Consider the following 26,786-nt stretch of genomic DNA (forward strand, 5'->3'; position numbering starts at 1 on the left):
ATATCGTATATGTCATATAAATGGTTCCCATTCACTCTCTAAATTACAGACAGACATCTTGTAACGATTTCGGTCACTTTTCCACAGGTGATGAAAACATACCATATGTATCATGCAGAGAGCATCAGTGCAGAGAGCAAGCTGAAAGAGGCTGAAAAACAAGAGGAAAAGCAAATTGGGAGATCTGGTGATCCGGTCTTCCATATTCGACTAGAGGAGAGACATCAACGGCGAAGCTCTGTAAAGAAAATTGAAAAAATGAAAGAAAAAGTAAGTAAAAAGAGATTGCAGAGCTCTTCTGCCTTCATTTGAGGAGACAATACTAAGAACACTGATGCAATAGCTGATATCCACACATTGTAAATTACTGTGAAAAGACATGCATTTCCTCCCATGGGAATGAGAAATGTTTAGGAAATGTAAAAATCATGTAATAACAGCTGGACATCATTTAGTGGTAAATGCCAAGTATTCAATACGCAGTGTGGAGAACTTGAATATTAACAAGGAGATTTCATTGCGAATGGGCCTGAAGCCCAAATACATTGTTATTATTCCCCATAGCTGGGTAATTTTAGTTTGCTATTTAAATCAGATTCAAAATGTACTTTTGGCAAAGGACTTTGAGGGTCATTTGTATATGTGGAATAAATTGTTAAGGTTAATAAAAATTCATGTATGTTTCTCTGTCTTGATTAAAAATGACTTTGCATTCTTTCCAAATGCCTGGATCTTCTTCATTCCAGAGACAAGCAAAATATTCGGAAAATAAGCTAAAATCAATTAAGGCACGGAACGAATATCTCCTAACACTTGAAGCCACCAATGCCTCAGTTTTCAAGTACTATATTCATGATCTTTCTGATTTAATTGATGTGAGTACTTGAAGTTTTTGTCTTTTCCATATTAAAATGAAATTAACAATAACCATATTTCATTGACTGGAAAATACTATCATTTCTTAAGACTGTTATTTTACGTAATACTCAGAAAGAAAAAAATACTTTTATTTAAATTATCCATGATACAAAGACACTATCATCTGTAAGATGCATGTGAAAAAGTGTGTATCCTAAAACCAATGAAAAATAAATGGTTAGATTCTGTGAAGCTGTGAGAAGCCTGGTAAACTTAACTAAAACAGGGCCCAGTCATTTGCAAGTTATGCAGTGGTGCAGCCCTAACTGCATTCATTAATTCAAAGTATGTTTATTGGGCCCCCACTACCGTGAGATGCTGAAGCTCTCAGAAGCCATATGCAGCCCTTACCCTCTAGGATTTAAAGTGGAGAAGACAGACTTAAGAAATGATTAAATGGATGATTACTTTATTACAGTTGTAATCATTACTGGGATGCAAAATACAGTGCACATAAATGACATTTATAGATGTAACTAAGTCTCTGTACGTTCTCTCATAGGATATGATATAAAAAAGCAGTAATTAGGTTTATTTAGAGCTCTCCTAATACATATTCATTATATGTATGCAGCATTTACTGCCATTATTCCCCAGCTTTAACCCTCCACATTATTAATTCATCCTTTCATTCAGAAAACATGTACTGAGTAGCCCAGTCATTGTGCTAACACTGTAGGAGACTGCAAAGATGAAACAGAAAAATCCCGTGTCCAAAAATGCCACTGCCCGCAAATAAAAGATAACAAGTGATTAAGTGCCATAAAAACAGCACAGATAAAGTCATAGAGGTTCAGAGGGTTATCTGCTGGAATTTTATTCATATACTGCTTTGTATTGATTGGATTCAACAGTTTTATTATAAAATATTTTATGGCTCATAGTAGCTGTCATAATTTAAACACATAGTAGGTAAAAACAACTTCATTTTTCTGGTGAATTCAAGTCTCATGTATTTAGCTGTGCCAAATCATTTAGCCACAGTTTGGGATTTCTACAAAAGAATTGTTGAGGGAAGGAATTATTTTTTAGCTTATTAACACTCTGATATGCTTCTTTTTTTTTTTTTTTTTTTTTTTTTGAGGCAGAGTCTTACTCTGTCACCCAGGCTGTAGCGCAGTGGCACTATCTCGGCTTACTTCAACCTCTGCCTCCTGGGTTCAAGCGATTCTTTTGCCTCAGCTTCCCGAGTATCTGGGACTACAGGCGCGTGCTACCACACCAGCTAATTTTTGTGTTTTTAGTAGGGATGGGCTTTCGCCATGTTGCCCAGGCCAATGCTGAACTCCTAAGCTCAAGTGATCCACCTGCCTCCGCCTCCAGAAGAGCTTGGATTACAGGCCTGAGCCATTGTGCCTGGCCAGCCACCTCACCCAACCTCTGATGTGAATTTTTTCTTTTCATCTCAAAACAATTTTATCCTATAATGTCATAATTTGTTTATATAGAACCATGTAGTAATAAATAAAACCAGGGAAAATTTTCTCTTTTCGTTTATTACAAAATATTTCATTCAAGTAATCACTTGATTATTTTAAATGCAGAAACTTTTTGTGTTGTTTTAAATACTTACTTCTTCTAGCACCCTAATGAAATAAAAGGAACTTTTTCTGTTACACTGCTCCTAGATTTCCTAAATAAAAGATTTTACTCAGTTTCCTGAGTAAAAATAAAGAATTTTATTACCCCAGTTCTCAAACTTAAATCTGTCAGGTTTCTCCAAGGTATAGGGAATATAAAAGAACTAATCTTATGTAACTTCTTTCTTGCTTTTTTGATTAGGGTTCATTTTGGTAGTGATTGGAGTACTTGGCTAAATCCAAACCGATTTTTTTTTTTTTTTTGAGATGGAGTCTCGCTCTGTCACTTAGGCTGGAGTGCAGTGGTACAATCTTGGCTCACTGCAACGTCCACCTCCCAGGTTCAAGCGATTCTCCTGCCTCAGCCTCTTGAGTAGCTGGAATTACAGGCACGTGCCACCACGCCCAGCTAATATTTGTATTTTTAGAAGAGATGGGGATTTACCATGTTGGTTAGGCTGGTCTCGAACTCCTGACCTCGTGATCCACCTGCCTCAGCCTCCCAAAGTGCTGGGATTACAGGCGTGAGCGAGCCACCACGCCTGGCCCATCCAAACCAACTTTAATACAAAAAAAAACTCTCCATGTATCGAAAAATATTTCTTTAATACCTACAAGGTGCTAAGCACCATTCCTGACAATGGGAATCCAGCAGTGAATAAAATGAAGGCTTCACCTTTATTGATTTTATGTGTGAGTTGGGAGACAAACTATAAATGAATTTATATACATACAAGTACATGTATACACACACACATATAAAATAAGTCATGACAGTGCCATACATAAAAATGAAACAGAGCTATGGAGTTGCTTCTTTTGATGGGGTGTCCAGGAAAAGCCTGATACTTGAGCAGAGGAGTGAGCTGCAATGCCATGCAGCTATCTGGGGAAGGAATGCCTCACACAGAAGGACTGGCATATCTAAGGGTGCAGAGGCAGAGGTGTGTCTTCCCATCTTAAGATGCCTGTGGAATAGCAAAGAAGGCCAGGATGGCTGCAGCTGAGCGAGTGAGGAGGAAGGTGCTAGGAGATGAGGTTGGCAGAAGTCCTATCACTTAGCATCTTTTGGATAGGGAAGGGTTTGAATTTTGTTCTATGTGTGATGGGGAGCCATTGAAGGGTTTTTTGAGCAGGGAAGTGACATCACTGGGTTACATTTTAAAGATTCACTCTGGCAGCTGAGTGAGAAATAGACTAAAGGAGTCAGGAGGACACGAGTGAAAACAGGGAGCTATAGCAAGAGTCTTTGCAGTTTCCCAGGCTAAAGATGATGCTGGCTTGGACTGGTGTGGTAGTGATAGACCTATACAAGTGGTAGGATCAAAACAGATTGAAGCTAGAGCTCATAGGAATTTGCTGCCATGTGTGAAAAAGAGGATAGAAATGACTGCTAGGTTGAGGTCCTAAAAAATGACTCCTAGGTTACTGATAATGCCATCTACTGAGATGGGGGCCCCAGGGGAGAAGCAGACTGAAGTGGGAGCAGTAGTCCTGCTATGTCTGAGAAGACTGAGATACCTATCAGACATCTGTGTGGAGATGTAAAAGAGCATCCCCAATATTCTTGGGATATATCAGACCGGAATCGCATGTCAGGATTTTGAGAGTCATCACCATCATTGTCATGGATATTTATTGAGTGCCTACTGTGTAACAGGCAGCATAATCTCATCAGATCATCACAACACTCTGACGTACATAGTGTTTTCTCCATTTTATAGATTGAAAAACAAAACAAAACAAAACTGAGATTTAGCTAGGCTAGATAACTTGCCTAAGGTTATGCAGCCAATCAGAGGTAGGCTTCAAACTCATATATTTTTAACCTCCAGATCTAATTGACTCTGACCTAAATAAGTAACTGTTAAATATCCCAAGTGATTTTCCATTTTTAAAAAAGTTGGACTTTTGAAAGATCAGTCTTAAATTTAAACTGTGAATAATTCGCAAATAATATAACTTAAGATATTGGAAATAAATGATATGAAATTGGTTTGTTGTATATTCAACTGAAATTGGGTACTCTCTTAGTGAAAGTAATTTTTATGTTCCTTGACTCACTTTTAAGGCAATTAGAGTGTGAATATGTATATTCTAAAATGGTTGCTTATTTTGTAGGAATCCAATTTGCATATATAGTGGTGATCCTAACAACCATTAAGCTTGACCCTTCCTGGTGAAAAAGAAACAGGTTGATTATTATGCAGAGGTATCTAGAATTCTTCATGCTTTGTGAGTTTATTTAGCAAAGTACATCTTATACTGAGCTATCTAATAATAATGAGAAGAGCTGTAATGCCTCCAGTGAGAAAAAGTCAAGACAACATTTTTAATGCACAGCATTTTATATGTGAAATGACATGAAAGGCAGTAAATGTATCTTGATAAATTCAAAGCATTATAAAGAGTCAGAGAATTAAAGTTGAGATCTTTTTATATAAACTCCCAGTTTCCTTTTACCTTCCAGTCATGTCAGTATCTGTCTTTTCTCTAACAAATTTTCTATGATGAACCATTATGAATGGATCTATTGATACCACAGAAAAGTCATAAATTTTCATAGAAACTATTATAGAAGCAGTACATGTGTATTGTAAAAAAACAGAAAATACTACAAGCAAATATTAAGTGATCACTTTTTTAATTTTAATTTTTAATTTTTATGAGTATATAGTAGGTATATAAATTTATCAGGTACATGAGATATTTTGAAACAGGAATATAATACATAATAATCACATCAGGGTAAATGAGGTATTCATCACCTCAAGCATTTATCATTTCTTTTTGTTACAAACATTCCAATTATATGCTTTTAGTTATTTTTAAGTGTACAACAAATTACTGTGTAGTAATTATTGTGTAGTAATTTATTGTACACTTAAATGTAGTCACCCTATTGTGCTGAAAAATACTAGCTCTTATTCATTCTATCTAACTATATTTTTGTACTTATTAACTATCCCCACTTCCCAGTCACCCCCACTACCATTCTGTCTATCTCCATAAGTTTAATTGTTTTGATTTTTAGCTCTCACAAATGAGTGAGAACATGTGAAGTTTGTCTTTCTGTGCCTGGCTTATTTTATTAATACTTAAACATATTGTCCTCCAGTTCCACCCATGTTGTTGCAAATGACAGGATCTCGTTCTTTTTCATGGCTGAATAGAACTCCACTGTGTATATGTACCACATTTTCATTATCCATTTATCTATTGATGGGCACTTCAGTTGCTTCCAAATCTTGACTATTGTGAATAGTGCTGCAGTAAACATGGGAATGCAGGTATCTCTTCGATGTAATGATTTTCTTTCTTTTGGGTGTATACCTAGCAGTAGGATTGCTAGATGATATGATAACTCTATTTTTAGTTTTTTGCGGTATTCCCATACTGTTCTCCATAGTGGCTGTACTAATTTACATTCCCACCAACAGTGTACACGAGTTCCCTTTTCTCCACATCCTTACCAGCATTAGTTCTTTCCTGCCTTTTGGATAAAAGCCATTTTAACTGGGGTGAGATGATATCTCATTATAGTTTTGATTTGCATCTCTCTGATGATCACTGATGTTGAGTACCTTTTCATATACCTGTTTGCCATTTGTATGTCATCTTTTGAGATATCTCTATTTAGATCTTTTACCTATTCTAAATTCAAATTTTAGATTTTTTCCTATTGAGTTGTTTGAGCTCCTTGTATGCTCTGGTTATTTATCTCTTGTCAGATTGATAGCTTGCAAATATTTTCTCCCATTCTGTGGATTCTCTCTTCCCTTTGTTGATTGTTTCTTTTGCTGCACAGAAGCTTTTTAACTTGATGTGTTTCCATTTGTTCATTTTTGCATTGTTTGCCTCTGCCTCTAGGGTGTTACTCAAGAAGTCGTTGCCCAGACCAATTTCCTGTAGAGTTTCTCCAGTGTTTTCTTGTAGTAGTTTCATAGTTCGAAGTCTTAGATGTAAGTCTTTAATCCACTTTGATTTGATTTCTGTGTATAGTGAGAGACAGAGGTCTAGTTTTATTCTTCTGCATATGGGTATCCAACTTTCCCAGAACATTTATTGAAGAGACCTTTCCCCAATGTATGTTTGTGTTAGTCCATTATCACACTGCTATAAAGAACTGCCCAAGACTGGGAAATTTATAAAGGAAAGAGGTTTAATTGACTCACAGTTCCACATGGTTGGGGATGCCTCAGGAAACTTACAGTCATGGTGGAAGGGGAAGCAAACACATCTTTCTTCACGTGGCAGCACAAAAGAGATGTGCCAAGCAAGGAAAAGCCCCTTATAAAACCATCAGATCTTTTGAGAACTCATTCAGTATCACAAGAATAGTATGAGGGTAATTGTCCCCATGATTCAATTACCTCCCACCGGGTCCTTCACATGACATGTGGGGATTATGGGAACTACAATTCAAGATGAGATTTGGGTGGGGACACAGCCAAACCACATCAATGTTCCTGGAACTTTTGTTGAAAATGAGTTCACTGTAGATGTATGGATTCATTTCTGGGTTGTCTATTCTGTTCCACTGGTCTATGTTTATGCCAGTACAGTTTTGGTTACTATAGCTTTTGTTGCTATAGCTGTCTTGGTTACTATAGCTTTGTAGTATAATTGAAATTAGGTAGTGTGATTCCTCAAGTGTTTTTCTTTTTGCTCAGGATGGCTTTGGCTACTGTAGGTTTTTTGTGGTTCAGTATAAACTTTAGGATTATTTATTCTATTTCTGTAAAGAGTATTATTGGTATTTTCATAGAGATTGCATTGAATCTGTAGACTGCTTTGGGAAGTCTGGACATTTTAACAATATTGATTCTCCCAATCCATGAACATGTAATATCTTTCCATTTTGTTGTATTTTCAATTGCTTGCATCAGTGTTTTATAGTTTTTATTGTAGAGATCTTTCACTTCTTTGGTTAAGTTTATTCCTAGGTATCTTATTATATTTGTAGCTATTATAAATGGGATTACTTTCTTGATTTCTTTTTCAGATTGTGTGCTGTTGGCATATAGAAATGTTGATTTTGTATCCTGTAACTTTACTGAATTTGCTTATCAGTTCTAATAGTTTTATAGTGGCATCATTAGCTTTTTCCAAATATTCAGATCATATCACCTGTAAACAAGGATAATTTGACTTTTTCTTTCCCAATTTGTATGTTATTTCTTTCTCTTCTCTGATTCCACTATCTAGGATTTCCAGTGATCACATTCTTACCATCTAAGATCATCATTGTTAAAGCTAGACTTTCTCTATGTCTCTATACACACATTTTTAAACCCGAAGGAGAGTGTGAAATAACATTTTACATAGATCATTCTAACCTACTTTTTAAAATCAATAATCTTTATCCTTCCATCTCAGTAGATTTTTGTCTCATCTAATACATACCACATTTCCATTTGTGACCCCAAGGAATGTTCCACAGCTGATGTGTCTAGGCAAGATCTGATTTAGGATTACACATTATGTCTGGATGATATGTCCCTGAAGTTTTTTTTAATCCAGTCAAGTTCTTTTATTTATTTGTTTATTTATTTATTTTGAGATGGAGTCTTGCTCTATTGCTCAGGCAGGAGTGCAGTGGTGCAATCTCGTCTCACTGCAGCCTCCACCTCCCAGGTTCAAGCAGTTCTGCCTCATCCTCCCAAGTAGCTGGGATTACAGGTACGGACCACGATGCCCGGCTAATTGTTTTGTATTTTTAGTAGAGACGGGGTTTCACAATGTTGGCCAGGCTGGTTTCGAACTCCTGATCTCAAGTGATCTGCCTACCTCAGTCTCCCAAAGTGCTGGGATTACAGGCTTGAGCCACTGTGCCAAGCCTAATCCAGCAAAATTCTCTGTTGAAGAGACACGGACAGGTGTTCCTCAAAATGCCCCAGCTTCTGGATTTGTCTATTACCTCCTTATGTCATTTATCCTGTTTCTTTATCCTCTATATTCTTGCAAGTTGAACTTTACATAAAGGCCTGATGAGTTCAAGTTAAGCACTTTGCAATAGAATACATCATTAAGTGTGTTGCTACATCTTATTTAGGCATACCACAACATCTATTTAACCCACCAACAGTGATGCTAAAATTGCTGTCTTTGGGTGATGTGACTTCGATTTCCTACATTTTATAGTTAAGTCTTCCCTCCTTACAACAGACTATGGATATTTTAAAACCTCTCAAATTTATATTTTATTACATTGGAAATCTAATTTGGAACTCAGCAACATCTGAGCTATAATTTACTTTTGTTCAGCAAAACTCTTTCTTACAGTAAAAATTAATAATGTAAACTAAAGGGGAATAACAATTTTTAAAATGTTTTTAAGCACTTCAGACTAATCAGTTTACATATATATCATTGACACTGTATTTAATGGAATCTCCTTTTGTTAACTACTACAGCTAAAACTTTTAATAATTCAACACTTTAATAGACAAGTTTGTCTTTTCTGTATATTTAGAGGTGATCTAATGGTTTTAAAAATATTTAATAATTTCCAATTTTAATCTATTTGAGATAACCTTTACCTATCAATATTAGTTTGAATTACTAAAGTGCATTCTCTCTTTCTCTCTCTGTCTCTCTCTCTTTTTCTCTGTATCTCTCTGAGAAATTGCTACCAATGTAGAAAATCTCTAATCATTTATAAATAATGGTTTTTGGAGGTCTACTGAAATGTATTTTTAGTAAATCTTACATACTTAATTGTGCCTTGTTAGGATCAATGAATGAACATTATGATGAGTTCCATCACTAAACATGACTCCTTCATAAACTTAGTAGGTAAAAATTAATTTCTTGATCAAGTCCAAGTTAAAAATATTAGATATCAGAACTCTAAAGTTTATTGATATTGATGGTAATACACTGATGAAAATGGCTCAATTGTTAACCAAGTATCTATTCTTTTATTTCAGCTGAAAATATTTGTAGTATACCAAACAAGGGTTGGACACTTGTGGGTACTCCAGATACTGAATTATGTCTAGGGAGAAGGGAAGGAATTGTGATTGGGGAGGGGGAACTTGGAGAACTTCTGAAATATCAGTAACATTAAAAGGAACATAAGCTGGGTGCGGTGGCTCACACCTGTAATCCCAGCACTTTGGGAGGCTGAGGCAGGCAGATCACCTGAGGTCAGAAGTTCGAGACCAGCCTGACCAACATGGTGAAATCCTGTCTCTACTAAAAATACAAAAACATTAACCAGGCATGGTGGTGGGTGCCTGTAATCCCAGCTACTCAGGAGGCTGAGGCAGGAGAATCGCTTGAACCTGGGAGGTGGATGTTGTAGTGAGCCAAGATTGCGCCATTGTACTCCAGCCTAGGCGACAAGAAGAAAAGTCAGTCTCAAAAAAAAGCCAAAATAAACATGTATGTTTTGTACTTTTCTATAAGTATGGCATATTTTATATTTAAAAAAGAAAAAGCATGGAGTTACTAAAATGATAAATATATGCCTCAAATATGTTTAATCTAAAGCTCACCAATATACTTGTACCTGCCAATCTTTTAATATTATGATTTATCTTTTTGTTCTTTGTTTTCACTATGCATTATATACTTCTAATGATTTATCTGTTGTACAGAGTTCAGAGTAATCTTCCTTTCCACAAATCACTTTCATTGTGTATCATTTATAATTTCTAGTTTTGAGGGTTTTTTGGTGAAGAAAAAATATTCTGGACATTTACAATGTTTTCACAATCTTGCACAGTTGTTACACCTTTGCCTCACCTAATAGCAATTTTGTTTACTCCTGAGTCTTTCCAACAATTTTTTAGACTTATTTTATCAGTTTATTTGATAGGTAATTAAATTATAGTTATAATAAATATAAATGGCACAAATATTGTACAGTCTGTTCTTGGAGGCATACAGATGAATTGTTGGAGCAGAAATATAGAGGAGTATTAAAGAGCACCTACTGGCTGTGTGTATTCACATTGCCATTGGCATTGGTCACTATGCTTTAGAGCAAGGGTGGATAAACTTTTTCTGTAAGGAGCCAGATGGTAAACATTTTAGGGTTTGTGAGCCCATATTGTCTGTGTCACAGCTACTCAACTCTAGTGCAAAAGTAGCCATAGATAATAAGTAAGCAAACGGGTGTGGTTGTGTTGCAGTCAGACTTTATGTACCTTACCAAGCTGTGGGCTGGATTTGGCTCATAGGCTCTAGTTTGCCGATCCTGATTTATAAAATGAAGCAAGTGTTAGTTAACCTGGAGTATCACTTAAAACAGAAGACTGTTGAGAGTGCTTCTCCTCTGTCTCTGAAGAAAGTCCTAAATAAATTTTAGTTTGTAAAATAACAATCTCTTAGCTTGGCATCAAGTGGAAAGTGGAACACCCTGTTAATTTCACAACAAATAAGGACTTTTATTATGTCATGCTAAAGAATAAATATATTGCAAATATTGGCCAAAGGAAGTTTAATTGGTTGGGAGAATAAAGGTATCATTGTAGAGGAAAATAGATTGTAGTGTTTGTAAATAATAGTTTAAATATCTGTGATAATTATTATCCCCAATATTAAGTGCAAAAGAGCCTATAACTTATTATCCTGTAAGAATTAGGATGTGTTACAACTAGAAGGAAAATCATACAGGCAACAAGTATTTGTAATTGAATGCTGAGAGTTCCAAAAAATTATGATTTGCTAAGAGAAAAGAATTAGAGTACAAGTCTTAATGCTAGGATCCTCTGATCTATAATCAGATGCAACACGCTGAAAATATGGAATTCTTAAAACAACTGGTTTTAAAATTGCATTACTGATAATGTAGCCTCTTCCAGTTCAGTTCCACACCTTCAAAATATATTCGGAGAAACTCAGTCCTCAACAATAAAATTCTATCTGTGCTTTCTCCCAGAGCACCTGCCCAGTAATAATAAAGTATTTGTCATCCTTGCAGTACAGTTTCATGCTCTCCAGTTTCTCCTTATAAACATTTGCAGGTTGGTTGAAAGCATGAAAGATAAATCTTTGTTATTATAATTATGGAATATTGCCAAGGAATAATCCCCCACTCCAGCCAGTTTTCTTCATAGAGATTATCTGTCACATGTGTTTTATTGGCCATTTATGCAGAATACGATTGAAATTAGATTACATCATATATTGCCTGCCATCCTTTTTTATCTTTTCTGAATAATCAGCTACGTTAAAGCTTTTAGCCTTATCTTTTTTGTGAGTTGGGACATGTGTTTAATTAAAAAGCAACTTATTCAGAGTTCAGAGTTTTCTTAGTCTGACTTTTCCCCCATATAATGGTATTAAGATTTATCCATGAAAACCTGTCCCATTGTAGTACCGTATTCCCCATTAGACATGAACTCCTATTAGGAAGATTATGGAGAGATTATGTTAAATGGGTTAGGATATTGTAGAGATCGTGTAAACTGATTTAGGCATGGTTTTATCCCTTTGTGATAGAAAGGGTATTTAAAAACTGAAATGAGTTTGATGACTGAAGTAGTTGGCTTTTAAAGTTCTTTTCAATGGAGGTTCCAGGGGCCTTTGCTTAAAGGAAGCTGCACCAATCTGGTTTCCTCCTGCAGTATGGGCTGTTCTTTCTCCTTTCTCAGTCTCCAGTGTTCACTTACCCTTTTTGGCTGGACTTCTGAAAGTTGGGAGTCACCTGAGGCATGATCTCTTGCTTCCATGGCTTAAGTACCATCTGATGGCTCCTAGATTTTTACCACCAGCGTTGATCATCTTCCTGGGTTCCAGATTTGTACATCAACTCACTACTGAGCATCCCTAACCAGATGTCTAACAGGCATCTTGAACACGTAAAATACTCAAAACACAACTATTTATATCCATTCGCCTTACTGTCATCATCCTCCACACACATAACAACTTTCTTCTTAGTCATGTTTTACACCTCAGAAAATAATGCCACTTTCCGCTAAAAACCAGTTCTCTTGTTCCACACATATAAATTCATCAGCAAATCCTGTCATCTTTACCTCCTAAATGTCCCAAACCCTGCCACTTCTCAGTAGCTATACTTGCAGTTTCCTAAATTAAGCCTCTTCATTTTTTGACTGCACTATTGCAATAGCTTCCTAAGCTTACACTCATATGTTCCAAAAATCCATTCTCTTCCCAAGCAGCCAGAGTATTGGAAAACATAAATCACAGGAGTATGAGACCAGCCTGGCCAACATAGCAAAACCCCATCTCTAATAAAAATGCAAAAATTAGCTGGGCATGATACTAGGCGCCTGTAATCCCAGCTAGTTGGGAGGATGAGGCAGGAGAATCACTTGAATCCAGGAGGTGGAGGTTGCAGTGAGCTGAGATCATGCCATTGCACTCCAGCCTGGACAACAGAATGAGACTCCACAAAAAAAAAAAAAAAAGAGAGAGAGAGAGAGAAAGAAAGAAAAACATAAATCAGATATATCAATTCCTATTTCATATTCTCCAAAGATCTCCCATTGTCCTTAGAATAAAATCCAAACTATTCACCAAGACCCTGTATGAACTGATGCCTACCTGCATTTAGTGTCATCTCTTGCAACTTTTCACTTAGTCACCATACATCAGGTATATTGGCCTTCTTTGTTCAGAACCACCAAGCTTTTTCTCGCCTGGGGCCTTTGCACTTTTTGTCTGGAACACTCTTCCAGAGCACTGCAGGACTGACTGCTTCTTTTCATTTACGTTGCACTTCAGCTGCCCTATATAAAAGGACAACACCCTTTCCCCTAACTCTCCCTATTCCTTTGACCCTTTATCTTATCTATAGCATTTACCATCTGGCCTGTATTTAATTGGGTTTGGTTTGCTCATTCTCTCTCCTCTCTCATTATTTGATTCAGACTGGTTACAGAGATTTTAGCCTGGGAAAAATGAGTAGCAGCTCCCCTGAAGGAAATGATTGTCCATTGGTGTATGGGTGGGAGATGTGTTAGGCAGCAAATGATTATTTGGCCTACTCATTGGCTCAGGCATATGCAACTCACTCCTATTTGCTACTTTGTACCCGTCCCTATCACACAGATGTGCCATTTTGATCTTTTCATTGCTCAAGAGAAAACTCAAAACAACTTTTTCTAAATGCTTGGTTACAGTTGTTAAAACAACAAGAAGAGTTAAATTGTCAGCTAGCTCTCTGTGGACCTTCAGGAACCCAGATATGAAAACTCGTGTGTAAAAATTGCCTGTAGAAGTTTAGACATCTGGTTCAGTCCTGCAAGATGCCTATCTCTCACAAAATGTGTTTGTGGTTTCTAGGGTGAAATTCTGTATAGTTAGGAAAATAGAAAAGGTCAAAGCAGAAGAAATCCACTTTCTTCATTTGACTACTATGTAAAAGCTCTGAACTTTTCTATTTCTGGTCCTTTATAATTCACTTTGCTTAGGTTGCACTATTTTGCAAGAAGGCTCAAAATAAGGAGTGGATAAAGTCTATACCCAATATCCATGGCTTTAGAATGATCAAAGCCAGGCTTCTTTAAACCCAGAGATAAGACCCAGGACATGAGATCACAGAAGTCTCTCAAACAGAGACCAGAGTATAGAAATGAAGGTAGAATCATTCTGCAGAAGAGGTAGAACACTTCCTTCCTTTCCATTCTCATGACAACTGCTGAATTCTGGAGTCACATGGGAGCCTGGGGCTGCCCTCCAGTTACTCCAGTGCAACCCTGGCGAACGACCGTGGCTGCTACTGTTCTTGAAACATGAATGTCAGACTTGTTTCCCATACAGTTCCACTGTGGTAACTCCTGTTTTAGGAGCAAACTTCTAACCCACTAGGGCTCATATCATGGAGTTATGCCAAAAAATAAAAGGTATTCCTTCTGAACAGCTGTGATCCAGTTATACCTAACATTACACATTATACTCACCATGTTATTTCAGCCAACTCTCAGCATTTGTCACAGTCCTCCATACAGATGGTCCTCAACTTACACTGGTTCAACTTACAGTTTTTCAGCTTTACAGTTGATTTATCTGGACGTAACCCCACTGCAAATAGAGGAGCATCTAGACTTACAATGGCTCAACTTGCAACTTTTCAACTTTACAATAAGTTTATTGGGGCATTAAATGCATTTTTAATTTACAGTATTTTCCACTTAACAACAGGTTTATTGGAATGTAACCCATTGTAAGTTGAGGAGCGTCTGTACTTGGATTTCATCTTCATTTTGATACTATTTGCAACCCTTTTGCCTAAGAAAATTAGTCTACTGTGATGATTTAGACTAATATCTACTGGAATCTGTCTTGACAGGTTTTCAGATATTTTAAAAATATACATATGCCCTTCTGTTTCCAACAGCCTTTTCTTCCCCTATTTTAATCCATAATTTTATGTATCCATTCAGAATTTTTCATCCATCAGAACAACATTGCTTTGTTTTCATGAAATCTTGTATTGGTTGCTTATGTATTTTCATCACTAAATGCACTTGGGCTATAACTCAGCTCTTTGTGCAGAGGCTGGCTTTTCATATTGTCATTAATAATTCATGAGCTCCATAGAATTACTCTAAACCTTTTTAACCAAGTATCTTGAATCCAGTGTCATTGGATTCAAGTGTCATTGGATCTGAATTAACAGATCCAGTGTCATTTCAGCTTCTAGTTTAGAAAAAAAAGAAAAAGAAAAAAAAGATTCAGTGACTAGCCTTGCTGTCTCAGGAGACCTTGAATAAGAATTTCCTTTTTTCTGTATCTTGTTTCTAGTTCAAGATGCCTGAAAAACCTAGAGTGTAGAAATGCTGCCTATCAGAAGTAACAAAATTAGGCCAATTAAGCAATCTTACAGACTGACAAGCACCATAGGGGTCAGAGAAGGAAATTTCCTATCAAAACTCTTCACAGAAGCCTCCTAAGGGTAGCACTCAAAGCTCAGAAGGCACCTGGGGAGGCTCCTATATCAGTTACTAAGCTGCGTGCACGCTCCTCCCAGCCTAGGAGGAAGCCACAATGAAATTGTCTCTTGCTGGGCCCAGACCTGCAGAATCCAACTGACTGCACTGGGTATGGAAACATGCACTGATGCTTTTGTAGTCTTCACATTTATTTCCCCAAACAAGCTACACTTAAAATTTTGAGGCGTGAGCTAAGTCTCGGAATAATGAAAATTTAGTATGTATTTTTCAGAGCTCCAAGTCAATCTGGTGGTTGGGATTAGATTACTTTCTCTTTTTTTTCTGCCTTTTCCTTCTCTCTGTCTTTCTCTTTTAAGTTGTTTAAGAGATTTGGGGGTTTTTCTGGGAGGGGGAGGCTTTTCTCCTGATTTCATTCCTCTTGATTCCAATTTTTTAAGTTCCTTTGGAATCAATACTCATAAAATAGAACAGCTTGTCTCATCTGCTTCATTATAATCCAGTAGAATCTATCTTCTTTCAGAATAGTGAGATGTTTTTAAACACTGGTACATCTCAAAAAAAAAAAAGAGGTCATTTCCTTTACAAATTTGTGTTTTCATTAACGCAAATTTCCTATCTTTCTTGAAAGATAGAATAATTTTTCAGGCCCTCTGATATGTATAAAACCACTACACAGAACCATTATAGATTTTGAAAAGCAAGAGGAATACAAGAGGACTTTGTTCATCTGGGACTAGAATTTCTAAATTAACCAAAATGAATCATTCTCTATATTTGAGTGCAGCTGATTCCACTGGAAATGTATTAATGATGAGACTGATTGCTGCATTTCACAATTGTATTTTGCTTGTATTTGTAATTTTGGTGTCACAGCTACTTTATGTTTTTTTAAATCAAGTCGTCGTTAATCAAGTCCTTTTTTCTACTTGGGGAAATAGCACCCCCAAAAGACATGATTGCAGGCCCATTTACTTGATGATTGTTTTAGGGCATTGCTTCTCAGACTTTTAATGTGCATATGAATCACTTGTGGAGCCTTTTTAATCTTCAGATTCTGAAATAGGTCAGGGTGGGACTCAGGATCCTGCATTTCTTTTTTTTCTTTTTCCTTCCTTCCATCCTTCCTTCCTTCCCTTTTTTCTTCCTTCCTTCCTTTCTTTCTTTCTTTTTTTCTTTTTGAGACGGGGTCCTACTCTGCTGCCCAGGCTAGAGTGCAGTGGTACGATCTCAGCTTACTGCAGCCTCTACCTCCCAGGATCAAGTGATCCCCCAATCTCAACCTCCTGAGTAGCTAGGACCACAGCACCCACCCCCATACTCGGCTAATTTTTACAATTTTTTGTAGAGACAGTGTCTGACTATGTTACCCAGGCTGGTCTTGAACCCGTGGGCTCAAGCAGTCCTCCCACCCTGGCTGTTTGAAGTGCTGGGATTATAGGCGTGAGCCACCTCGCCCAGCCAAGATACAACATTTCTAACAAGCCCCTGGTGATGCCGTTGCTGCTGGTCCACAGACTAAATTTTAAATAGCAAGATTTTAGAATATCTTTACATACAAATTTCAAATTTAATAATTCTGAAATTGGAGGGTAAAGGTTAGAATTAAATAGGTTAGTTGTAAGGACCAACCTATTTAATTTAATTCCAAGGGTGGAATTAAATAGGTTTAAAGACAGGTCAGTGAAGACAGATCTGATGGTTCACATCCTGGTAGATACATCCTTTGTACAAAGGTTGCTTTCTTTGCGACTCCTCCACTATTTTAACAACAAACCGACAGACAGCTTATGTTCAAATTCCTTGTGGATGGAGACAGTTTATTTACAATGTTCCAATCTTTATATGCCTAGAGCCTAGCATATTCCCTGGCACTTAATCCATGGCCAATTAGTGAGTTGAATTGAATCAAACTGAATTGATTGAACTTCACTGGAACAATATAGGGAAAGGACCTGGTTTTTTACCTTTAAAGTCACTTCTTTCCTCTTTAAGTGATTTATACTGCTTTTATGTACAAATTGAAAATGAACCTGTCAGTAATTGTCAGTAATTGATTACTGATTTCCAGTATTATGCTTTTTTTCAAGTCATATTCTCTTAAAAGGCAACATGAAAAAATATAAACGCAAATTAAAGATAATGAAGATTCAAGAATCTCAAAGCTGTTATATTCCTAGGAATACTAAATGAAATTCTATCTCCAATAAGCAGACTTTGGCAATCATTTATTATTTAAGAATTTTATTCTGGGGATAAGAGGGAAGGCATTCCTAGACTATTTTGGCAGACTCTAACCTGTTCGTCTCACTTCTAAAAGTTTATTCTTGATCTTCAATAAAATATGCAAATTCAAAATATTGTAGTTAGTGTATTTGCAACCTACAGAGATTTCAATAAATGATTGTATCAATATCAGTATTGCACAAATAAAACTTGAATGCTATTTTTCATTCTTTTGGTATTTGATTTTGCCTCTTTTATGTTTTAACAGCTTTATGAAGATACAATTCACATACTACATAGTTCACCCATTATAAATCTACAACTGTCTTTCAGTATACTGAGAGTTGCATATCCATCACCACAATCAATTTTAGAATATTTTCATTATCCCACAAAGAAATCCTGCGTCTCTCAGCCATCACCCCCAACTTCTTCCCTCTTCTTAGCCCTCATTAACCACAATCTACTTTTTGTCTCTATGGATTTATCTCTTCTGAACATTTCATGTCAATGAAATCATATGTGGTCTTTTGTGACTTGCTTCTTTCACTTAGAATAATGTTTTCAAAGTTCATCCATGTTATGGCATGTATCAGTTCTTCCTTCCTTTTTGTGGCTGAATAATATTTAATGATACGGCTATACCATATTTTATTTATTAGTTTGTAGACATTTAGATTGTTTTTACCTTTTAGCTATTATGAATAATACTGCTATAAACATTTGTGTGCACATTTTTAGGTGGAAATATGTTTTCATTTCTCTTAGATATATATCTAGGAGCAGATTTGCTGAGTCATACGGTAACTCTATGTTTAACTTTTGAGGAACTACCAGATTGTTTTCCAAAGTGACTCTACCATTTTACATTCCCACCAGCAGTGTATGAGGGCTCCAATTTCTCCACATCCTCTCCAACACTTGCTATTGTCTGTCTTATTGATTACAGCCATCCTAGTGGGTGTGAAGTGGTATCTCATTGTGGTTTTGACTTGCATTTCTCCGATTATCATTAGTATTTCCCAGTGATATTAAGCATCTCCTCATGTGCTTGTTGACCATTTGTATGTCGTCTTTAAAGACATGTCTATTCAGATTCATTGCCCATTTTAAAATTAGACTTTGTCTTTTTATTATTGAGTTGTAAGAGTTCTTTATATATTCTAGATATAAGCACCTAATAAGATACATGATTTGCAAAAATTTCTTCCCATTCTGTGGGTTCTCTTTTCACACTCTTGATAGTGTCTATTTTTTTTTCTTTTTTTCACATGGAGTCTTGCTCTGTAGCCCAAGCTGGAGTGCAGTGGCACTATCTTGGCTCACTGCAACCTTTGACTCCCAGGTTCAGGCAATTCTTGTGGCTCAGCCTTCTGAGTAGCTGAGACTATAGGTGCGTGCCACCACGCCTGGCTAATTTTTTGTATTTTAGTAGAGACGGGGGGTCTTCAATTTTGATGAATCTAATTTATTTTTTCATCTGTTGCTTGTACTTTTGATGTCATATCCAAGAAACCAGTGCCTAATCCAATATCATGAAAGCTTACCCCCATGTTTCCTTCTAAGAGTTTTATAGCTATAGGTCTCACATTTTTGTCTTTGATCAATTTTGCATTCATTTTTGTATGTGGTGTTCTTTTACTTTTTAAGTGCTGTGATCTTGGCTACCATGCAAGTCTGAACAGAGCCCTAAGAACATATCTCTCTGCGGAGTACAACCTTGAAACCTCCAGACATGAGGGCTTAGACATTATTGAGAATGCAGTTGATAATTTAGAGCCCAGGAGCGATAAGCAGAGATTCATGGAGATGTACCCTGCTGCGTTCTGTCCACCAATGAAGTTTGAGTTTCAGTCTCACATGGGTGATGAGGTCAGTAATTGATCATTTTTAAAATAATGAATTGTCTCTTCACTTATGTTTCTCTTCACTTGCTATAATCTAACAGTTGTAATAATTCCCAGTTGTTTTCTCTCTCCTGTCCTTGCAGAGGCTCTTAATATAATGCTAAGATCAGCCACTACTGCCTTTTAAAGCAAACGTCAAACACTCAAATACCCACAGAGGCCAAACAGATAAAAGGTGCAGATTTGCCTTGCACTAAGCTATCCCAGAATAGAAAGTTTTTGTTCCACCTCAAGACATTTTAATTTAATGAAAAGGAAGGCATTTTGCTGGTCTGATAGAATCTGTCTGATGGCTTCTGATAATCCTGATTTAAAGATTCTCATAAAGAAACGTAATTGTATGTGGCAGGAAAATGGAAGAAAGAAAAGTACAAAACTTTTTTTAGACTCAAGTTGGCTCCAAAGCTGTAAAATGAGCCTTAGAAATTATGACTGTTTTAGATCCTTTATATAAATTCAGCTTTCTATGTTATTTTACCAAAAAAATGCATTTAAACTGATTATGAGTTACAGTTGTTTATATTATTGTCTATGGACAGGAGAAAACAAAAAAAGCCAACTTAGGGAGCATGCTATATAGCACTTGTTGTCTCAGCTGTGCAAAACGAAACTCATAGATAAAAACAGTCTTAACTTATTATGGTGACAATCTGTTTTTCAAAATGTAAATTATAAGATCACGAAAAGATTTCTTTAATGCCATGTTTTTTTCTGAAACACCAAGTATTAAGACATGTAAAATATATACATGTTTTTATATATATATTATATATATACACATATAATGTACCTGCTGTATTTCTAATTGGATTTTATGTGTGTTTGATGGAAATGGTATTTAAGCCAAACGCACATGGATTTTGACAAGCAAGACGAGTTGCTTATCCCATCTTTCCAAAACCAAATGGTTGCTGTTTTAATTTTTCAGCTGTGGTTATGTTAAGCATGGCATGTTAACATGTCACAGACAAATGACATCAGTTGGATGTTAATGGTTTTATTGTTTTAATAAAGTAAGTTGGTTGCCCTTTTTTTATGGCCAGTTCTGCTAAGGAGCAGTGGTAATCTCTCTAATGTTCTGGAAACTCTATGAAAGGAACCCCCATGAGCCAAGAGCATTTCTAAAACAAGGCAGATAAGAAGAAATTGTTTGTTTCTGGTGCAGTTTTAATACTGCTGTAATTTTGACCTTATCCATAATTGAGATCATGGCCAAATGTCTTCTATCAAAACCTAAGATAAGTGACTTCTTGAAGTTCATGGTGAATCACGCGATTTGGCTGATATTGGTTAGGGAAGCCATATTTGAAAGATGCTAAAGTAGTCATTCACATTTGCTGAGTTTTTACTATGTGCCAAGTACTATTCTAAGTTCCTGTGTACGTTGTCTCATTTCATTCCCACAGCAGCCCTGTGATATAAGAACTCTTATTATCCTCATTCTATAGATTAGGAAACTGAGGTTTTGTAACTTACCACGGTCACCTGGCTGGTAGGGGACAGAGCTGGCATTCGAGTACAACTGACTGACTCGAGAGCTCAGACCCTAACCAGTAAGCCCTGCTGCCTTCTTTACTTATGTCTGTACAGTCCGCTTGAATCATCTGCCTCTGCACAAGAGTCATTAAGAATTCAGCATCAGAGCTCCATCGCAGGAACCGTCCCGTTCTTACCACAGTCCTTCCTGCAGCTGCCATCTTCCCAGTTGTAGCTAGGCCAAGCAGCTGCATTCTGCTATTGCAGCTTATGTAACAGCTTCATATTTACAAGTGAAGTTTTGATGCGCCTATTAAAAGTAAATTATGTAATTGGAACCTTGAGAGGATTGGTGTGATTCGTGCATCATTTAAATAGCAGAGCCATGCTTCTGGAGGTGGGTTGACGGTGCCGTGTTGTAACTGGTTTCTCATTCTCCATCAGGTGTGCCAGGTCAGTGCCCAGCAGCCAGTCCAGGCAGAGCTCATGCTCAGGTACCAACAGTTGCAGTCCCGCCTTGCCACACTCAAAATCGAGAATGAAGAGGTGAGCATGCGTTCATCCTGCCACACCAGTAATCTGAATTCAAATATAACTGGAAGACATTCTCACATGACCTGGGCATATTTAATATTCAAGATTCAACCTCTTCATCACGTATTTCCTGCTCTCAGGGTTCCTGTAGTACTCTTTGTAGGGGATAAATGCAAAGATTCTGTATTCTGCCATAGATTAATATTTTACTAGATACGCAACTGCATATACATGTAAACACAGTTTTTTTACCTTAAATTGTAATTTATACTGAAAATAGTTCCCATGGGTTATCAAATTCAACATATGTATCCAAAAATACACAATCTTTTGTACAGTGGAACTTTTGACTAACATGTTAATTTATTTTTAAAAATATTTTGTAGAGATGGGGCCTTGCTATGTTGCCCAGACTGGACTCAAACTGCTGGCTTCAAGCAGTCCTCCTGCCTTGGCCTCCCAAAGTGCTGGGATTACAGGCATGAGCCATTGTGGTGCCTGGCCGCAGTGTGCCATGTTAATTTAATCCTAACTTTTAAAATTCACTTCTTTTTTTCCTTATGCTTTCCTATGTTCTCTAAATTTTTGGTACTGAACATGGCATTACTGATATAATTAGAACAAAATCATATTTTGAAATGGTACTTGAATGAGGATAGAAAATGTTCATTTGCCAGCATTACTGTATTTAAATGAATAGAATATAAAATATGAATTATCAATATATGTTGAGCTAGGAAGCAATTATACAATTCAGCTGCCTATTTCTGAAATTAACTTACTTGAATCCATGTTCTCCTAAAATAAAGATACAAACCACAAATGTTTCTTGGATTAGTCAAGGCTCCCAATTGTAATTTACAGGAACACAAGTTAAAAAGTTAACTATTGGTCAGTGTTTTCAGTATCCTCAGACATCACTGGATTTGTGTTCAAATGATGTTATCAGGACTCTCTCTTTATCACTTTGAAGTGATTTCTTCATGTGTGTTGGTAGCGTTTTCAGGATGGACGCAGAACTATGTGGTCCCTTTTAAAGCTTTCCATCCCACTCCATCCTAGCATTCTTGTCTCTGAAGTAGGACTGACTCTTCACTGACCTGGCTGAAGTCATGCATACTTCTGGACAAACCATTACATCTAGGAAATGAGATTCTGTCATTGGCCAACCTGGAGAATGTGCAGCTCATAGAACCCTTTGATTGAGAATTCCAACAGAAATAGTGTATTTCTAGAGACAGACAATTCCCAAAAGAAAGGACTGTGGGACAGAAGCAAAAAAATAACTTACAGTGATAAAGTGAATTATCAAAATTCACTTTCATACCCTGCTTTGTTTTAATCCCACCAGGATGTTTGAGCTCTGTGTATTTGTTTCTGTTAAGAAAGAATGATGTGTTTTTAGACCAGTATAATTTGGTCAAAACCCAGTGTAATTTTTGGCTTCTATTATTCCGAGTAGAAACAAACTAGCCCTTATTCAAATGTGTATATTTAAGATGCAACCAATGTCATCTCTATGTAGAGTCATCTCTAAGTAGAGTCGCACAAATGAGCCTTTCCAAAGGAAAGCTATTGCTCACCTTGAGGCAGCGTTTGAGAGCCTAGGTTTTGTCTAGGCTTCACAAAATACCTAATGCAGTTTACTGGATCCTATTCTATCTACAGTTTGTATGTCTAGTGACTTCCCTTGTTTTTCCCTGCATATCCTTCTGCTGTTTTATTTGGATAACATTCTCTAAACTCAAGGAAAATAGTGTATTATACACAAAGTCAAAACTGGCAGCTCACAGATCTGTTTTGTTTGGCTCCCAAAGTTTTGACCTGTTTTTTTTTTTTTTAAAAAAAAAAAGGTCTGGCCACTCTGACCCTGCACTGCCTCATGAATTGAAGAGCTGGGGCATTTGAATCCTACTTTGCCGGAGTCATTCAACTCCCAGTTCTCTTACACTGGACTGTTTGTGTTACCTGTCTGTCCTCCACAGGCCTTTGAGTTTGTGACCCTTAATGTATGCCTTTTTAGGCATAATGTGGAGAAGCACAGTGTCCTTATAAACTTAGAGAGTCAGGCAATGCTTTGTGAGGGTTAATTTTTTAAAATTATCTAAAGAACTTGGGAAGCTGAGGGAGGATCTCTTGAGCCTAGGAGTTCGAGGCTGCACTGAGGTGAGATGGTGCCACTGCACTTTAGCCTGGGTGACAAAGCAGGACCCTGTCTCTTAAAAATATTAATTAATTAAAATAAATTTTTAAAAACCTACTGACTGCAAAATAAAACTTAAAAAGAATTTTTAAACATTAGCTGAAAAAGCAAATGAATTGGATTATCCTAATGTTTCTTGTGAGCATGACTACTGGTTTATGATCTGTTGAACACCGAAGAAAATTTACTGTAGTGGAGTGGGATTCCCAAAGAAAGTAAGATTTCAATTAGATTTTCGATAATCAGTAGATACCATAAAAATAGAGGGAAGAAAAGATACTTCAATATATGTCAAGGTGCCTTGGGAGAATAGAACAGTTCGGTTGTCACTCCAGTTCTCTTTGGGGATGAACTGATGGAGAACGTGAGGTCATTCAACAAGAAGCTTTGAGAGCCAAGTTAAGGAGTTTTGTTACTGTAGTTCAGTACAATAAATACTGAAGGTCCCCAGGGGCTTGAGGCTGCATGGAGCTATGGTTGTGCCACTGCACTCTAGCCTGGGTAATGGAATGGGACCCTGTCTCCGAAAAAAAAAAAAAAAGTTGAGAGAGAATTTCACCGAAGTTTTAAAAAGCATGGACAGTACAGCTAAGTAGAACATGAGCCTTTTCACCAAATCTTAGAATACTTTAAATAGTCAGTTTGGGAGAACAAGGCAGGCAGATTGCCTGAGCTCAAGAGTTCGAGACCAGCCTGGGCAACATGGTGAAACCCTGTCTCTACTAAAATACGAAAAATTAGCTGGGTATGGCAGCATGTGCCTGTAATCCCAGCTACTCAGGAGGCTGAGACAGGAGAATCACTTGAACCCGGGAGGTTGCAGTGAGCCGAGATTGTGCCACTGCACTCCAGCCTGGGCAACAGAGCAAAACTCTGTCTCAAAAAAAAAAAAAAAAAGTAGGCACCACCTGCAGCAGACCATATCTGGCCCATGAAAAAAAAAATTTTTTTGAGACAGAGTCTCACTCTGCCACCCAGGCTGGGGTGCAGAGGCACAATCACAGCTCACTGCACCTCGACCTCACAGGCTCAGGTGATCCTCCCACCTCTGCCTCCTGAGTAGCTGGGACTACAGGCATGCACCACCACGCCTGGCTGATTTTTGTATTTTTCATAGAAAGTGGGTTTCACCACGTTGCCCAGGCTGGTCTCTGACTCCTGGGTTCAAGCGATCCGCCTGCCTCAGCCTCCCAAGATGCTGGGATTACAGGCATGAGCCACCACTCCTGGCCTGAAAACTTTTGTTTGCTCTACAGTGCTTGGGTTTTGAAAGTTATTTGCTGTCCTTTAAAAACTGTAAGTTTTCATAAAAATATCAATATGCAGGGTGGGCACAGTGGCTCATGCCTATAATCCCAGCACTTTGGGAGGCCAAGGTGGGCAGATCTCTTGAGGTCAGGAGTTCGAGATCAGCCTGGCCAGCATGGCAAAACGCTGTCTCTACTAAAAATATAAAAATTAGCCAGGCATGGTGGCGCATGCCTGTAGTCCCAGTTACTCAGGAGGCTGAGGCAGGAGAATCACCTGAACCCAGGAGGCGGAGGTTGCAGTGAGCCGAGATCACACCACTGCACTCCAGCCTGGGCAACAGTGCAAGACTCTGTCTCAAAAAAAATACGTGTGTATATATATATACATATTGTAAATATATATTATTTATCAATATCCAGCCTCTTTAAAAATTAGAAGTACTGATCACACTAGACCTATGTTTCTACAGGACGATAACTGACTTCCCTTAGACACAGAATATGTGCTTCCTGTTTGCCGTGTTCTCCACTCAGCCTACTCACCTCATTTTCATGGTTTGCCTGGCCCTTAAAGATACTGGAGTTTGTATCAGCTGCCTTAAAACAAAGAGAAGAGAGCAGTACACACTTGTGAAATGGCTTCAGTATACTTACAAGTAGTAAAAGTTAAAAGGTTTGAGAGGGCTTAATTAAATTTGTGGTTGGTGAAGATTCATAAGAGATTGTGACATTTATTGTCACTTCCCAACTTTACATTTACCTGTTAAACTTTTTAAAATGAGGTTTGAGTTTTATTTTATGCTGCAAACTTGAACCCATGGTACCTCAGTCTCACGATTCCAACTTCCAGCCGATCTGTCAGTGAATATTCATTAGTGCCCACTGTGTGTTGTGTATATGGAATGAGAGCAGGGCCTGCTGCCACACAGCCTTGTTCCCAATTATTGTTTGATTTTGATTACTTAACGGTTTATTAAAACTTTGAAGTGAAACATTAACAAACATTACTTTTGTTTTTGTTTTGTTTTGTTTTGTTTGAGACAGGGTCCCGCTCTGTCATCCAGGCTGGAGTGCAGTGGCACAATCACTGCAGCCTCAACCTCCTGGGCTCAGGTGGTCCTTCTGCCTCAGCCTCCCAAGTAGCTACTTTTTTTATTATTTGTAGAGACAGTGTCTCTACAAATAACTATTTTGAATTATTCTTTAAATTTTCAATTATTGTTCATGAATTTTGTTCAAAAAACAAAATAATATGCCCAGCTACTTTTTTATTATTTGTAGAGACAGGGTCTCCCTATGTTCCCAAGGCTGGTTGAACTCCTGGGCTCAAGCGATCTTCCCACCTTGGCCTCCCAGAGTGCTGGGATTACAGGTGAGAGCCACAGCCGGCTCACATTACTCATTTCAGCCACCCAGCCCAACATTGCTCTTAAAGGCAACTTTTCAAAAGCAAACTAAATAATCATTTATACCTTTCTCATTATAAACATTTTCTAAACACTTTCCAGCCTAATATTGCACTGTCTTGTCTGCTTTCTCAAAGTTTGCATTTAACCTTGTTGTAGGGATTTCTGCTTAGGGGTCATTACTGTTGCTTCTTTCTTTCCAAACTAGCCTCTGGAGTAACTCACCATTTATTTACAGTTCCCATTTCTTCAAGTTTCTCATCCCTCCCTTTATCTATACACAGTCAAAGAAAGAGAAAAAGGAACTACTTTGAGGAGAGCAACTACGCCTTTTGTATTTTTTTAGGACAGCATTGGTTTTTAATAGCTTGCCCCATTTTCAGACCATTTGTCCCAATATTTGGTCCAGAAAAT

At 37.4% G+C, this 26,786-nt stretch overlaps 1 protein-coding gene across 2 annotated transcripts in view; it reads left to right on the top strand.

The window, feature by feature from the left end:
- SRGAP1 (SLIT-ROBO Rho GTPase activating protein 1) overlaps positions 1-26,786 on the top strand; it is a 318,022-nt gene that overhangs the window by 219,357 nt on the left and 71,879 nt on the right. For both annotated transcript variants that reach the window (XM_009247985.3, XM_024256709.2), the window contains exons 5-8: positions 88-270; positions 747-875; positions 19,247-19,468; positions 21,424-21,525. In XM_009247985.3, the coding sequence (XP_009246260.2) occupies positions 88-270; positions 747-875; positions 19,247-19,468; positions 21,424-21,525 (636 nt within the window). The remainder of the gene's footprint in view (positions 1-87; positions 271-746; positions 876-19,246; positions 19,469-21,423; positions 21,526-26,786) is intronic.

This window comes from Pongo abelii, chromosome 10 (genome assembly GCF_028885655.2).
Source record: "Pongo abelii isolate AG06213 chromosome 10, NHGRI_mPonAbe1-v2.0_pri, whole genome shotgun sequence".
In the NCBI taxonomy this organism is placed as follows: Eukaryota; Metazoa; Chordata; class Mammalia; order Primates; family Hominidae; genus Pongo; species Pongo abelii.